This window comes from Molossus molossus, unplaced genomic scaffold (genome assembly GCF_014108415.1).
Source record: "Molossus molossus isolate mMolMol1 unplaced genomic scaffold, mMolMol1.p scaffold_m16_p_20, whole genome shotgun sequence".
Classification (NCBI taxonomy): domain Eukaryota; kingdom Metazoa; phylum Chordata; class Mammalia; order Chiroptera; family Molossidae; genus Molossus; species Molossus molossus.
This window is the reverse complement of record NW_023425356.1, coordinates 51968425-51985256: the sequence shown is the minus strand read 5'-3', so window position 1 is coordinate 51985256 and position 16832 is coordinate 51968425. Positions and strand designations below refer to the sequence as shown.

Sequence of the window (16832 nt, the reverse complement as noted above, 5' to 3'; positions counted from 1 at the left end):
GAGAGCGGGATTGCTGTCTGTCTTGTCCACCTCTGTCCTATATCCCCAAAGGCACGGAGTAGGCGCTCAGTGAATATTTATCGAATGACTGCCCGGGTTCATAAATCTCTGATGAAATTCTTATAAAGTCAACAATAGGAAGTAACAATGGAATGGAGGCACCGAAGAATAACAGTGGGTGCTCCTGCTCTTAATGAGCAAACCCTCGTCATGGGAACACTGGGGAGAGCCCGGAACCGGGAGTGTGCTGGTTCACCTCCGGACTTCCCGTCTCTATCTGAACAGCCCCAGCGGGAATACGATCTCCCTATGTACCTGGGTTGAGTCCTGGTCAAGAACCCCCCCCCCGCATGCTCCCCTTCCACGTGGGGTGACCTTGTTTACTTGTTTGGGTCCCTTCCAGCCCTGGTGTCATTGGGTCAGGCTAAGTGGCTTCATCATGTCCATGTCCCAGGTGTCCAGCAGGCACGCAGGACACGCCGCTGACAAAACGAATTGTACGGGGACGGTCACAGCCATCGCCGGCGGGTCTCAGGCGGTCTGCTGTGGGGGCTTTCTGCTCTGTGCAGGGCACACTTGAGACAGCAGGTAGCTGGTGAGGGGGAAGGGAGCCACTTCAGTGTGACCTCGAGAGGATGCGTTTCCTCGTCATTAAAAAGGGGAAATGATAGCTCCTACCTCGTTGGTTTTATGGGGATGAAATGAGAAAATGCAATGGAAATGCCCGGCCCAGCACCCAGACCGTAGCAAGTGCTCAGTGATTGCTAGCTGTGTCAGTAGGGACCCAGCGTCTGCTTAACCCTTCGTGACCACGTAAATCGCTTCATTTAATCTCCTTTTGAGATCCAATGCTTTCCACTGTGACCTCTGTAAAATAAAAATTAAAAAACCCTCCTGAAAAAATAACGACAACATGTGAAGTCCCCAAGCAGCTACTAAGTGTTCTAGGCAGTTGGACACAGAGCTAGGACACGGGCCGGTGCAGAAGGTGGCGGGGCAGAAAGCCCAGGAGCCTAGCGAGGGGCAAAACTGGAAAATAAGAAGCTGGTCCCCAGGGTGACCTTTCCTTCCTAGCAGGTCACTCACTGGTCACGTGGCTGAGACCCCCTGACCTTCCACGTCGCTGGATGACATCGAGACCTCAGCTGTGTTTCAGCTCCAGGCCCAGAAAAGCAGCAAAACCAGACAAGTGACGAGGTGGCTGCCTGGACCAGCTGCATCGACTAATGACCCCTGCCTGGCGCCGGCCAATCAGTGGAGACCGAGCCTGAAAGCGCACACCTGGAAAGCTGATGATTATTCTTTTGAGACCCTCCCCTAATATTCCGCTGGCCAGAGAGAGAGAAATACGCTTGGGTTAAAGGCCCAGCTAGCTCTCCCCCAGGGAGCACACCTGTGCCATTATTCCCTTCCCCTTCTTCCCTCTGAGGGACCCCAGGAGACTTGCAACCAGGGGGCAGCGGGCAGCCCCGGCTCCCCCCTGAATCTGTCTCCGAGGCCCTTTGCTCTGAGGTCCAGTGAGCCGAGCAGCCGCACCAGGTCTCCTGTGGCTTCTTCCCCACCCTCCCTTGTCGCACTGTCCTGAGGAGTGTGTTTGCCGCAGCCAGTCCACTCTCACCGCCTTACTACACTTGTCTCGTGATTGGAATCTTTCCTTCGGGAAGACAAGAACTGAGGTCTCGTCGAACGAGGCGGGGGTCATGGGAGCCAAGTCAGGCAGAAGGGTGGGTAACAGGGGGATCCGTTCCTTTCCATTGGCATCTGACGTGGGGCGCCGTGTTGTGGGACTGAGCCCCTAACCTGCGGTCTGGGCTAACTCCAGCAGCTGGCGTCAGATCGAACTGTGGACGCCCCAGAGGTGCTGACGATTGGGGAACTGGTTGATGTGGGGAAAACCCCACATTTGGTGTCAGAAGTGTTGTGAGTGGAAGACAGTTTTCTTTTAGCCATTGATGGGGGGCAGGATGTGTGTGTGTGTGTGTGTGTGTGTGAAAGAGAGAGAGGGAGGGAGGAGGAAGAGAGAGGCAAGGAGGGAGGGAGGGAGGAGGAAGAGAGGGGCAAGGAGGGAGGGAGGCGGAGCAGAGCAGGTGGTGGTAACACTACACCTGGTGTGACTACACCCCACTGACACTCCCCCCTTGTCCTGCTAGAGCCCCTCCCCCACTCGCCACTGCCCTTGCAAGGGTATCTGGGCTTCTGCTAACCCCTTTGGATGCATCTGTGGGGGCCACGATGGCAGACCCCCAATTCCTGGCAGGGGGCTTCTGCCGTCTTCTGTGACGATGGTCCCCTTTGTCTCACACTTTTAGATGGTGGCCTGTGAGGACCTGGGACCAAGGGCCAGCGCACTCACACTGAGGGTGAAGCACAGGAGCGAGCGGGGTGTGGGTGGCTGTCACTGAAGGTCCGGGGGGATGGGGGCTGCACCTGGGCCCCAGGGGCGCCCCCAGGCGGTTCCCTCAGCCCCCTGCGCTCTGCTCCTCCCTGAGCGGCTTCATTCTTCATTCTGAGCCCAGGTGGGGACAAACGCCAGAGACTCACGGTGTCGGGGGCAGAAAGAGCCGCCACTCAGGCAGTTCTCAGAGGGGCTTTGGAGTTGTTCTCAGGAGACCAGCTCAGGTCGGTGCCCTGTGGTAAGGAGGGGGTGGACCGCGGCCACTGGCCCGAGTCCCAGGCTCCTGGGTGTGTGACCGAGACAGGGCGCGGGGGGCGGGTGCTGGGGGCCCAGCTCATCATTTGTCCCCAGCCCGTTTCAAAGGCACAAGAAGCAAAAAAACTCTAGTGTTTCTCGCAGTTGGAGGGTGAAAAAATGACTGTGTGTTGACTCCTGACACACGAGGGCGCTGTCCCTGCAGTTTCTGATCCTCAGGGCACAGACAGTCCTGTGAGACCAGGTCCCCCGAACTCAAGGCTGGGAGCAGGAGGGGTGCCACGTGTTCTAGGCAGGCCGGGTATCCTGGGATGGACGGGGCATGTTCTCATGTGCCAAAGGGACACGACACGGGTGTGAGCCTGCGAGCTGGCCTCCTGGCCCCGGGCTGCCGGTTGGAACCTCCCCTAGATCAGGAGGACGCATCTCCCTCTCTCCGCAGGACAGAGTCGGCGAGTGGAAACCCCAGCTCTGGAGTCCGACCTCGAATCGGACATGTCACCTGGAGCCAGCTACTCAGACTGCGTCTGAAATAGGGGTATCACATGGGACCGCGAGAGGGGTGCATGGGGTGCTTCTGTCTGAAACATCTAACACGGCACGTGGCACATAGTAGCGACTCAGTAAATAGCCACTAACACTGTGACTTAGCGGTGCCCGTACACAGTGGTGCCCAATACACGTTTCACTGGCGGATGAATGAATGGATGAAAGGAAGGAAGAATGAATGAATAAATGGAAGGAAGGAAGGAAGGAAGGAAGGAAGGAAGGAAGGAAGGAAGGAAGGAAGGGAGGGAGGGAGGGAGGGAGGGAGGGAGGGAGGGAGGGAGAGAGAGAGAGAGAGAGAGAAAGAGAGAAAGAGAGAAAGAGAGAAAGAGAGAAAGAGAGAAAGAGAGAAAGAGAGAAAGAGAGAAAGAGAGAAAGAGAGAAAGAAAGAAAGAAAGAAAGAAAGAAAGAAAGAAAGAAAGAAAGAAAGAAAGAAAGAGACAAAGTTACACTGGACTGAGGAGGACTAACATGTTCAAGCTCCCTGAACCCCTGAGGACAGAGGACCCAGTCTGTCTGCAGCAATTGTCTGTCCGTCTGTCTGCTCTACCCTCCATTTGTCCAGTGAGGAAGCCGAGTCTGGAGGAAAAGGTGCCCCAGACGGCAGAGCTGGTCCGTGAGTCAGGGTGAGCCCGGGCCTTGTGAGTGCGGGGGGTCGTGGACCCTCGGGCACCCCCTGAGGAGCTGCAGCCAGAGGGGAGAGGGTCGGGAGGGGTCAGAGGGCTGATCCTAGGACACGAGAAGGCTCTTGGCCTGGTTTGACGGTGCTTGTGAGGGGCACCCCTACCCAGCAGTGACCCCGCCCGGGTGTGGAAGAGCCAGAACCACAGAAGAGCCTCTTGGCTTGCTCTGGGCCACCCGTGGTTGTCCTGGGGGCTGCGGGGACCTGCAGGCAGAGGTCGCACTTCCCCAAATCGGCCTCTTCCGGTGTCACAAGAAGCCTTGGGTCACCTCCTTCCTTTGAGCACATTTCTCTCTCCTCTTCTTCTTTCCCTTGTTTCTCTTTCTTCACTTTATTTTTGTAAATCTTCGTTGTCGAAAGTATTGCAGATGTCCCCCCTCCTTTGCTCCTCTTTTTCCCTGTCCCCATTGCTTTGTCTTTCCCGGGACCTGGTTCTCAGGACGCAGCCCTGCTCCGCCCGGGCTGGCCGCGGTGTCAGCAGCTGCCCCCCGCTTCCTGGCCTGGGCTCCTGGGCCAGGGAGCCCTCCGGCCGCACAGGCCGTGCTGGGGGCCAGCCCTCGCGGACCACGCAGGAAGCACGACAGCCGCTGTCCGGTGCCTGCTGGAGCCGTACTTACCGCACTCCCAAGCTGGACTCATTTCCCAGCCAGGACACGTGCCGTTCTAAGGACTTTGGGACAAAAGGCCTGAAGCTGGGCCGTGCCAGGATGGATGGCAGCCAGGCACGTACCGTGGGAAATGCTCTCCGCCGCCGCAGGAGCTGCCTGTGTCTGCCACAGGTCTGTCGCTGTGGTCGTGGCTCAGGGTCATCGTTACCTCCTGCTCAGCCTCCACCAGGGAGCGGGCCCAGCTCTCAGGAACCCTCCTTGGACTCTGCTCACTGTCCACCTCCATGAAGACCCTGCCCCGTGACAGCTGGCAAGGTGCCCCGCCTCCAACTCCTCCGAGTTCGTCAAAATATGAGCCTTTTCTTTATTTATTATTTTTATCCTCACCCGAGGACATTTTTCCATTTTTTGTTCAGGTAGAGTGGGAGGGAGAGAGAGGAACAGAGAGAAAGAAACATCGACGTGAAAGGGACACATCGAGTGGCTGCCACCCGCACAACCAACCAGGACCAGGGAGCAACTGCAACCGAGGTACATGCCCTTAGCGGGAACCGAACCCGGGTCTCTCCAGACCGCAGGCCGACGCTCTAACCGCTGAGCCAAACTGGCCGGGCGAAATATGAGCCTTTTAAAAACATCAATCCAACAGCGTAAGTATATCCAATAAACACGGTAACGACCTGTTACACATCAGGGCCTGTGCTGTGTTCTGCCGGGAATAAAGTGATGAAAATACCACTCACTCTCGTGCTTCTGAGTCCCTGCTGTGGGCATGAAGTTACCAAGTGCTCAGGGGAGGGTCCAATAACTAGGAACATGGTTTCCACCCTTCAGCGATAAGAAAGGGAGTCGTGGTTGGTAGAGAGCCAACTGGGCGCCCGAGGTCCTGGGTTCCGATCTTGCCTCCTGCCCTGGAGGGCTGTGTGGTAGGAGCAAGGCCGCCCTCCACCTCCACTTCTCCCTCGATGAGGAAGTCATAGCACCTGCCAGGGGCGGGGGAGGGACACGCTGGTTGTTTATGTACTGCAGGTGCTGAGGAAAGATGTCCCTCCTTCCTGTCTCCCTTAAGGAGCTGGAGGCTGGTAGACGAGGACGGTCCTCCTATAACCACACGCACAAGGCTGCCACATGGGTTCACCAGGGGCACCGTGTGCCGCAGCCGCCTCCGAGCAGCATCACGAGGCCGCTGGCCAGTGTCCTTCCTCCGGTCCTTCCTGGGCTCCACCCAGCCCACGTTGAGGGAGCAAGTTCAGGGCCATCGTGAACCCCACGTGATAGAACTCAGAGCGATCAGCAGGCGGGTTGCAGTGGCCACCCCCACACCCCACAGAGCCGGGGACAGGTGCTCGGTCACAGCAGGCAGCTGACCAGGGGAAGAGGGAGGACTCACCGAAGTATTCCCCTGGGAGTGGAAATACAATACAGAGACATTTCAGGAATGTGCTTTTCGCCCAAACCCAAGCTGGGGAGCCAGAAATAAATGCTCACAATTTTAAAAAAATTCAAAAAACAAAACCCACCTCTGCCGAGCTTGTCGTCCCACCCCGGGCTCTCACAGATGAAGTCTGGGCCCCTCCGCATCCCAGCGAGACAGGTAGGTGACATCATCTGTGAATTGTGCAGAGGGGAAGCGGGGTTACACAGCTTGCCAGAATCACACCTGGGGGGCACCGCTGCGCCCGAAGCCAGGTAATCTGACCCTAAACCCAGACTTCTCAAAGGGAGCGTAAATGGCCTTCCAGTTCATGTGAGAGCTTCCCCGTATTATCGTGGTAGTGGCTCCCTGTTCTCTTTCACAGGGATTCTCTTTTTACAGCAATGGAAATTTTCACTGCGCACCTGGCAACTCAGCTGAAAAATGCATTTCCCAGCTTCCCTTGCAGCTATCATTGTTCACGCCATTATGTCTGGGCCAACGTGAGATGTAAGTAGAAGTGACGTGTGCACTTTTCCAGGTCAGTTAAAAGGAAGATGTGAGCTCTCTCCTTTGTGATACCAGGGATACAGAGTGTGATGGCAGGAGCTCAGGAAGCCGTTTTGGGGTGTAGCACCTCTGAACTGATCACCTTGAATTTTATGTAAGAGGGAAATAAACTTAAGTTTAAGCTATTGTATTCTGGAGCCTGCAATTTGGGAGCACAAAGTAACACTGGCATAGTCCAGGGGTCTTTTGACAAGCAGGGTGCCCCGGTGACACCTGAGGGAGCAGGGCCTGTGGCATTTGGGGAACAGTGGTGGGCTGGTCTCTGACTGGATGCTGAAATCATGACCGGAGCCTCTGGGCTCTCAGCACAACCTTTGGGGTCAGAGGAGCCCGGGCGAGAAGAGCTTGGTAGTTTGAGTTCGGGGTACCCCCATTCTGGGGGCTCAGTCTCCACCATGGACCCCGGGAAAAGCTCTCTATTGGAGCGCCCAGGGGCTGACATGGACCTGAACTGCGACCCAGTATCCAGAGAAGCTTTCTCAGCAGACCAGGAACAATTTGATGTCCTGCAGGGAGCTTCATCCAGGTCCAAACTCCACAGCAAGCATTCTTGGGTATCAGCTTACAGACCCCCACTGGGGACAGGTGCTGTTCCCCTGGGACGTAAACACCTCAACTCAACCTCCAGCCAAGTTCTTGACTCGCTCCCACCCCCATGCAGCTCCTGTCGCTGGCCAACCACACGGGCCTCTGGGCCTCTGGGCCTCTGGACCTGCTGGGCTCCTGGAGGCCGAGCTCCAGCCCCTCGCCCCTTCCCCACCCATACCACAGCCCAGTACAACTGTTAATGTGACGTCCGTCACCCTCGGTTAGTCTTGGACGTCAGAGCAGGGGCCTGGCTTCCGCTTAGCGTCCCGGCTTTGGAATTTGTCTGCGCTGGGCGTTGTCGGCTTGTTTCTCTTCATTGCCGGCTGACATCTCGTTGCACGACCGACCGTCGCTCTCGGATCGTTGGTGCTCCGTTCTCTGCAGCTCCGTGTTCTTACGGATAAAGCTGACGCGGACACTCGTGAACACGTCTTCTGATAGATTATATCCACCATTTCCCCTGGAACAGGACCTGGGCAGGGGGACGCTGGGCCCTGGAGGTGACTCCGAGTTTTAAAGACATGAATCAAGCAAGTCTCCCAGCCACCGCGTGACGAGGACGGCCGTCAGTACACCTCCGAAGTAGAGAAAGATGTGTTTATTGATCTCAAAGTTCTTGGTGCCCCGTCCTGAACACCCGGTCACCCGCGTCTTCTCCCTGTCCTCTCCCGACTGTGGAGACGTGCAGGAGCGCGCAGCCCACAGAGCCGGCCTGGGAGCTCCCACGGGCCCACACTGCTCCAGCAGCAGCACAGCCCCTCACCGAATCTCCGCCTCTCGCCAGCTTCTCTTCCCGGGATACTTAAAGTGAACCCAGAGGTCACATCATTTTAGCCACGGACGCTTTAGTGTGTCTCTCCGACAGATAAGCACTTTCACGTTCAACGTGACATCGCGGCCCCGCATCAGACGAGGGGCACGGATTTCTTAGCATCCTGTGGGCTCGGTTTCCCGGTTGTCTCAAAATGCCGGTGTTCGCCCGGGGACCCAACGCAGACCTGCAGGTTGAACTTCGTTACCACGGCTCTCAAGTCTCTTGAACCCTATTCCGCTTCCTCCTTTCTCTTTATTTTTTTAATGTCATTTTTGTTGCAGAAACCAGCTCGTTTGATCTATAGAAACTGTCCACATTCCAGGCTTGGCTGATTAAATCCTCATGGGTCATACAGGGGCCATGGGCCGTATTTCCTGTTTGCTGGGGGTTAGAGCTAGAGGCTTGATTAGACTCTGGTTTAATTTATCTGTTTTTTCACTTTTGCGAAGATCACAGATACGATGCGTGCTCCTCACCGGCTCCCACCAGGAGGTGTGTGGGGGTGTCCCGACGCTGAGACTGACAGTCGGTGTCCCCCCTGGCTGCCCCAGGGCTCTGCCTGCTCCCTGCTCTATTCCCGCCCCTCCCCCAACCCCAGTACTGCACACCCCCGCCCCCGCCCCCACCCACCCACCAGACACAGTCGTACAAGCCGTCACAGCCCTTCTCGCGCCCTGGGCTCCAGTCTGTGGCTGGGACAGTGACTCTCGGGGCCCATCACGGAGGTGAGATAAAAGGCCTCCCCTCTCCTATCGCCACGACCCAGCCCGATTTTGTGGTTTCAATCTGAGCATCTCCATGTTGGAAACCGCCCTGAAAGTCGTGCAGCTCTGCGCGAGGAGAGACGGGGCGGCTGTATCCCCCGGGCTGCGGGGCCGTCAGGGGGTTCTCCTCCTTACCCGAGTCGGCTTCCCCAGAAATCCTCCCGCTGCCTAGGCCTGGCCCCCGGGGGAACCCCAGAGGGCAGCACCCAGGGACGTCACTCGTGGGTGTCACAGTCAAGGGTTTATACTTTTTCTTTTTTCTTCCTTTCTCGTTTTAATGGCGGGAACACACACACTCTGGAAATTCTCCCTCTAAGCTATTTTTAAGAGCACAGCTCAGTCCTGGCCAGTTTGGCTCAGCAGTTAGAGCGTCGGCCTGCGGTCCAGAGAGACCCGGGTTCGGTTCCCGCTAAGGGCACGTACCTCGGTTGCAGTTTGTCCCCATCCCTGGTTGGTCGTGCAGATGGCAGCCACTCGATGTGTCCCTTTCACGTCGATGTTTCTCTCTCCCTCTCTCTCTTTCTTCCTCTCTCTCCCTCCCACTCTATCTGAACAAAAAGTGGAAAAATGTCCTCAAGTGAGGATAAAAAAAAACATACAGCTCAGTGGTGTTAGCTACAGTCGCACGACTGTGTCACGGATCTCTACAACTTTGTCATCCTGCAAGACGGAGACGGCACCCCCGGAACAGCTCTCCTTCCCCCTTCCCTGCAGCCCCTGGCAGCCAACTCTTCCTTCTGCGTCTAGGACTCGGGCCGCTGCAGAGATTTCACGAGAGTGGAGGCACTCCGTGCTTGTCCTTCTATGACCAGTGACTGCCCAGCAGGGTTCCCCCACGGAGCACGTGCCGGGATCTCCTTGTTGAAGGCTGAGTCATATTCCACGTACTGCATTTCCTTTACCGTTCATTTGTCAACGGACGTTTGGGCTGCTTTATGCTGGGAGTTTTACAGTTTTAAGTCTCAGGGTTAAGTCTCTAATCCTCTTGGGGTTCATTTCTGTACGTGGTGTGAGGTGAAGTCCAACCTCAGGCTCTGTGTGCCATGCACTCTGCAAACACTGTTGAAGAGAATGTCCTCGGCCCATTGTGAGGTCTCGGGACCATTTGACCATGCACAGAAAGGTGTGTTTCTGGGCTCTGTTCTGTCCCATTGGTCTGTCCGTGTGCCGTCTTTTTGTTGTTGTTTTTTAGTTAACCTCACCTGAGGATATTTTTTATTGATTTTCAATAGAGTGGAGGAGGGTGAGCAGAGAGAGAGAGAGAGAGAAACATTGACCTGAGAGACACATCAGTTGATTGCCTCCCGCACGACCCCGGCCAGGGATCAAACCGACAACCAAGGTACATGCCCTTGCCCGGAAATCGAACCCAGGACTCTTCAGTCCGTGGGCCGACGCTCTAACCACTGGGCACACCGACCAGAGCACATGCCCGTCTTTATGCCAGAACCTCACTGTTTTGATGACTGTCCGTCATTTGCCTCAGGCGGCCCTTCCAAACCAGCCCGGGCAGTTCCCACGCGTGATGCCCGTGGACAGCTGCCACCTGCAGGGGGACAGGATTCTGCTGAGGCAGGAGAATGGGAGCGAGAAGGCCCACTCTCCTTCCAGCCGCGTGGCGGCTTGCGAGCCCCTGGCCTGGGTTGGGAGGGCTTTTCCTCTGGCCTTGGGGGGGGGCAGCGGGGGAAGCGACGGAGAGAGGACGAGGGGCTGTGAGTGAGTCGGGCCTGACCCAGTGAGCCGCTGGGGCTGCAGCTGCCCGCCCGGGACGCGGCCCCCGGCGCCCCGAGCGGGCCACACTGCACCGGGACCCGTCTCAGCCTGGGACGTGACAAGCTGACTGGGGATAGAAGGAAGGAGAGAAGCTTCATTCACTCATTGGCCTGCTGCTTTCTGAGTGAGAATACGTGAGAATAAGGCACCTGCTAAGCAGACACTATGGAAGAAGGGGGCCGGGGCGTAACCCACACATCACTGTGCTATGAGGTCGACATGGGCACCGGGAAGGGGTACGGAGGGCGGCAGCGGGCAGGCACAGCGTCCATGATTCAGGTACCGTCCACAGCACTGTCCTCAGTAACAATCCCTGGGCAGGTGGTCACCCTCCTTAGCTCAACGACAGCTGTTCTCACAGCTCGAACGCTTTCTTCCGGCCCCTTCCTTCCTGCCAGCCGGGTTGCTGTGGCCCACTGGCCTCCTTGGCACGTGGGTGTGAGAGAAGGCGCCAGGCAGACAGACCGACCCACGGTAGAGCCAGAAAGAGAATCATGGGCCTGAAACCCAGCTGCAGAATTAAAACAAGACTGTCAGGGGACAGAGCGTTCTGCTAACTTCACTTCCTGTTGATAAGTGGGGGGGGGGGGTGTCTGGAGGCGGGTGGAGGGAGGGCAGGGCCTGGGGTGAGTGGGTTCTCATTTGCAAAGCTGTTGACTCTCACTTCCTGAGGCTGGCCCTGGTCAGCTCCGCTGCTGGCACCAACGTGCCCAACGTATAGAAAAACAGGATGTTGCCTTTCAGATCTGATCCCGCCACGAGATGCGAATCCCTCCCGACCCCACCCCCACCCCTTGCCCCAGCAGAGAGGCGCCCCTCTGCCTGCCCGGCAGGGGCTGCGGACTTGGCCTCCTTGCCAGCGGGGCTGTTCCAGGTCAGGGTCGGGCTCGCCCTTCCGCTACGGTTTCAGATTCTGTTCATTTCGGTGAGGAGTCCTCACCACATCCCGAGCCGCTGAGGAGAAGGTGCACCAAAGAAGGAAGTAGGGATGATGTGGTCCTTTAGGGAGCACACATGTGGGTCCTGGATCCCCAGGGCTCGGGGGGCCCTCTGCCTCCAGGGTCTCTGCAGACGAGGGGTTGGCTGTCTCCTTCCCTGCCCACTCCCACCCCACCTCCTTCTCTTTAAAGGCCCCGCCACGTGCATGAAGGAAACAGACAGAAAACACACCCCAGAGCCGCTCTGCTCTTGGTCAGTACTCTCCCAGATGCAAGCATCTGTCTTTACAGAGGTGCATTCCCCACATGGAACAGAACACCGCTCAGGAATAGGGGTCAGGATGGAGTCCAGACCTGATGCCCGCTCCACGGGCTGGCATGTGCCCTGTTGGGGGGCACTGCTAACCTGAGCAGGAGAGCCACAGCTGCCTTTGAAACCCTGACGTCTGCTTCCCCCATTCCAGGGTCCGGGGCCTCTGCTCACATGGTTCTTCCGGCCAGACCCCCACCCTCCCGTCTCCCCACGGGGCCCCAGGTCAGCTTCCTCTCCTCTCATCCCAAGCCCTGCCTTGAACCTTCCGTTCGGCTCAGGACCCAGCAGCACCCAGCCTTCCAGGCTCAGGACATGGAGCATTTAGTCCCCGTTATGATTCAAACATTGAAGGGTCTATAATTCAGTTATTGCTTCTCAGATAAATGACACCCTTATAAGATAGACATGCCCTTCTCTGTGGGTCCAGGAAATCCCTGGTTGGCCCTTCTCTGGGCTGTAGACAGCGGCCCTCTCCCCAGGGTACCTAGCTGAGCACAGTCTTATTCTGTTTCCTTCCTCCCCTCCTCCCTCCCTCCCTCCTTCCCTTCCTTCCTCTTTCCTTTCCTCCTCCCTTTCCTTCCTTCCATCCTAAATTAAAACTCTCCTCCAAAATTATAAAAACAGCCCTGGCCAGTTTGGCTCAGCGGTTGAACATCAACCTGCGGACCAGAGAGTCCCGGGTTCGGATCCCGCTAGGGGTACGTATCACAAAAAAAATTATAAGAACACATGTGTGTACTGTGACCACCGAAACAACACAAAGATACCTATACAGACAGCGATTGGAATAAGCTTCCCTCCCCTTCTCCCTTCTCTGTCGTCACAGAAGGCTGGGCTCTCTGCCTGCTGTCCCTCTTGGCCACCAGTGATCAGTACCTGGCCCGTCCCGTGGGTCTCCAGGGGTAGAGGTTGGGTGGGAGGGCCTGGGTAGGGGGAGTGGTCAGTTTGGAATCAAAGAAGTGGAGCGTCACATTCTTACCCCACCACCTTTTTTCTTAACTGTTTACAGTTTGAAATAATTTTAAACTTGGAGAAGAGTTGTAAGACTCATACAAGGAACTCCCACGCACTTTTCACCAGGATTCCTGACAGTTTTGCCAGTTACCCCAACAGTTTCTCTTTTGTCCAGGTTTGCAGACGTGTAAGCTACAGGCCAGGCTGGGACGGTGTGATACATTGTGTATAATAACCCTTCACTGTAACTCAGAGCTGGAGAACCACCCAGTCGTCACCTGGCCCGAGCCCAGCCTCCAACCCCTCCTCAGCCTCTTTGACCTTTTTGGCACCGATGCTTTCGGGACTTTAGACCAGTCATGTTGAGGACCGTCCGCTGCGGCTCGGCCAGGTGTGTCCTCATGATCGGGCTCAGCTGCACACCTTCGGCCAGAACCCCGAGCAGCGGCTCCCGTTCCCGCTCCTCACTCACAGAAAGCCCTAGACGCGTGTCTCTGTTTCCGTGGAGGCCACGCCTGTCCTCGGTGACAGCCACGCGTGGCAGGAGTCGACTGGCTTTGCGTTTGCCACAGCCCAGGGCTTAGGGCTGAAGTCCCGCATGCATTTTAAAGTTAGTATTTGTAGTCACGAAAGAATATTTGCTTCTTGGTCTTAATTTAAAAATTTTAAATTTTTCATTTAAAAATTTTCAAATTTAAAAAATCAGCTCAGTGTGAACTCGTACTAGGAGCCGATGGGCGCTCTCGGCGATTCTGCCTAAATATGAATTAAATTGCTGTCTAACTGTGGTGGCTCTTTTCTCCCCTGGGGACCCATCAATGGAAAAGCCCGGCCTCTGGTTTAAAAGTAAAAATCCCACCAATTTGCTTCATTCATTCATTTGTCCACGTACCCATCCACCAAACAGTTACTGACATTCTGCCGTGTGTCTGGGGCACCATGGTCTCCCCTTCCCCAGGGGGTTCCCTGCCTGGTCCCACACACTGGCCTACAATTGACTGCTTGGCTGGTTCTGACCACCAGGGTGTGTGAGGGGGTTGGTGAAGGAAATGGGTCCTGGTGAGCCAGGCAGCCCCCAGAGAGTGAGGGGGACAAGGCCCAGAGGCACGCCCCTCCCCCTGGGGCTGTCGGCTCCTCCCCCCACAGAGCCTGGTCACATCCCAGGTGACCCAGCAAAAACAGGGTGTTTACCCGCTGTTATCTCCACAGGGCTTCTGGGATCTCCAAGGGGGCAGGGAGGGGCAGATAAGGCAGCACACCTCCTCCTGGCTGTTGAGACAGCTGTGGGCCCCAGCCCTCTCCCCATTCCCTCTCCTCCCTCCCATGCAAGCCTCTGCCCAGGCCCACGCCACTCCGGAGTGGGCAGGCATGGCCGAGGCCAGCTGCTCGGCACTGTGCACGTGGGCTCTCGCTGGCCGAGGGCGGCCCGAGCAGGGCGTGGGGTGAAGTCACCCCGGATGAGGCGATGTTATCTGGGCCTAACGGTTTCCTCGGCAGTCACTTCCTCCCTCCTGTTGGTGGAGCCTGAACCGGGTACAGGGGCGGCCCCGGCCCCGCAGGGAGGAGGACTCCGCGGAAGCAGAAGGGACAAGGCCCCAGGAGTCAGGGTCGGGGACCGGTCAGAGAGGGGGGCTCACACCAACTCAGGGCTGCACCTTTACGGGGAAGAAGGCAGAAAAGACCACAAGCACAAGCAGGGTTCCAGGAAATTCTCTTCTTGCCGCCAACTGCCTGGTTGTCCTCACCTCTGGAGCTGTGTGGCTGGACTGGAAGGGGACTCCCCTTTCATTCCTGGGGGCGGGGGCCCCAGAATGCCCAGCCCTAAATAAAAGAAATACTGGATCCCGATTCATGTGAGCTTGTACACGGGGCTAAGCATTATAAAAAGTTCATTTCATCCGAGTGCCTCCTACACTGTAGAGGAGGAAAATAACGACCAGAGAGGTTAAGCAACTTGCCTAAGGAAACACAGAGAGTGACAGAGCTCAAGTTCCACTCTCAGTCTGTTTCTGAAACCCAGGCTCAGCTGGTTCCATGGATTTGGGAAATGCTTTGGCCTTAGGGCGGTCAGGGCTTTAGAAACGAAGGCCTCAGGAGGCCGTGTGCCGGGGAGGAGCCCTGGCTTCTGGGACTGGTACCCAGAGCATGTCGGGGCCTGATGGCTGGGTTGGGGAGCAGAAGCCAGGGAGTTCTTTGAGGCGCTCACCGTCACCGTCACCGGGTCCCTGTCCCCCTGTGGGATGGCTCTCTCTCTCAGGGGGTGGGGGGTGGGGTCAGGGCTTGGGGAGGGGTGAGGACCACACAGACCTTCCTGCCAGCACCTGTCCCACACTCAGGTCTCAGAAGGCAGTCCCCGTTCCCCTCTGCGCCTGAAAGCTGGTGACCAGCCTGTAAACCCGCAGCAGAGAGAGACGCTGCTCCAGATGCCAGGCCTGGAGCCCCCCCGCTGCCCACCCCCCGGCCACGCAGCCTCTGCTACCCTGCCCTCTGTGTAACAGGGACAAGGAAGAGGCCCTTTGGCCAGCAGCTCGCGGGAGCTGCAATTCCCTCCAAAGCGACTGCATCCCTCAGGTCAGAGAGAGTCACAGCTGCAGGGACCTTGTTTCCTCCTCCTCCTGACATGTAAATGAGGGGCGGGCAGGTGGATTGGGGAAAATGACACAGGCAGCGGAGAGGTAAAGAGATGAAGGGGAAAGCGTCCTGTCGTCCTGTCCCTTGCGCACGGGGTGGCCAGCTCCCTGCGCTCTGCTGTCTTCTGGCTGGGAGTGAGCACCGCGTCCACCCGCGGGGTCCTGCTGCAGCCAGGACCCCAGGGGAGCCAGGGACAGCATGGGTGCAACTAAAGGGGGGGGAGGAAGCAGCAGGATCCCCTAAGAGAGGGGAGAGCTAGAGAATGAAGAACAACTCTCGCTTTTAGGGCAAGAAAGAGAAAGAAGGCGCAGACGAAGGGGGGGAGGTTGAGAAAGGCTGAAACCCCCGCCAGGACCAGGTCCTGCACACACTGCCCCAGAAGGGGCGCCGGAGGCTGTCCCGTCCCATGTTTGGGCACATGCATGGAGCGAGGTGGCTCCCTCGCTGGAGTCCTGCCCTGGGAGGGGACAGTATCTGTTTAGATTTGTGTCTAAATTTAAACCCTGATGGCTGGCCTCCCTCCCCTGCTCCTCCTCCTCCTCCCTCCCTCCCTCCCTCTCCACCTCCTCCTCCTCCTCCCCCTTCCCCCTCCCCCTCCCTCCTGTCCTCGCTGGAGGCCGGAGGCTGGGCTGTCCCACAGCAACCAGCCGGCGCACTTGCCCCGCGCGGGGACCAGGCAGAGCAGGATCGAGGACAGAGGGCAGGAAAACCGGAGGCAGAGCAGACTGGCACCTGGACGACATGGAGGTACCGCGTGGCTGGCACGGTGGGCGGGAGCGGGCCGGGCAGCTGCCGCTCTGGTAGGGCAAGTGGGCTGGCCCCGCAGCTGCCCAGGAGAAGGGCGATGCCCACCGCCCGTCAGCCGGAGCCCAGGCCCCACCTGGGGGACCCCTGGGGCAGGCAGGGACAGCCAGGGGACTGCCGAGGGTCAGGGGGCCTTCTAGGGTCCAGACGCTCTGGACAGGAACTTACAGGCTCAGGGCGAAACTTGGCAAACGGGCGGTCTGCGAGCCCAGACCCCAGCAAGCAGCAGCCTCTGGAGCCGGAGCCAGCGTGGGCAGAGAAGCAGGGTTGGCAGCTGGCACCCCTTTGCCACCGCGGCTACCCTTCCATGGAGGGTCGGCCCCTGGGACAGTCTGCTGGCCCTGCTTCTCATGTCCTGCTGTCTCTCATCTTTCGGGACTTTCTGCAAAGTTCTCCTCGCGGGCAACTAGCACTGCAGCTGATAGAACCTGGGACTCCCCGCACGGTCCTGGGTGGATGGGGTGCGCCGGCCCCTCCGTGTGGCATTTCCTCCGCCTGGCATTTTCCTGGTACGTTCCAATCTCAGGGGGTCTGGGAACCCCCTGCAAAGGAGGCGTAGCTGGGTGTATTCCTCCCCCACTCCCAGTTCCACATCTTGAGGCTTCTGTCGATTTCTCCCTTGAAACCGACACCTGACATTTAGCCCTACGTCCGTCTTAGCAGGACCTGGGGCTTTTGAAAACATTAGTTTCTGAGGTGATCCCCACCCTGTTCAGAAGGAGACTGCTCCCCCAGAGGCTGTCATCGTCACCAGCGGTGCAGTCCTGCTGCCTCTTCCCCACC

General features: G+C 57.7%; 1 protein-coding gene across 1 annotated transcript in view; it reads left to right on the top strand.

The window, feature by feature from the left end:
* The first annotated feature begins 15850 nt into the window (after positions 1-15850).
* Positions 15851-16832, top strand: part of RCSD1 (RCSD domain containing 1) — a 39654-nt gene continuing 38672 nt past the window's right edge. The window contains exon 1 of the mRNA XM_036272252.1: positions 15851-15992. Coding sequence (XP_036128145.1) covers positions 15987-15992 — 6 coding nt within the window. The 5' untranslated portion in view covers positions 15851-15986. The remainder of the gene's footprint in view (positions 15993-16832) is intronic.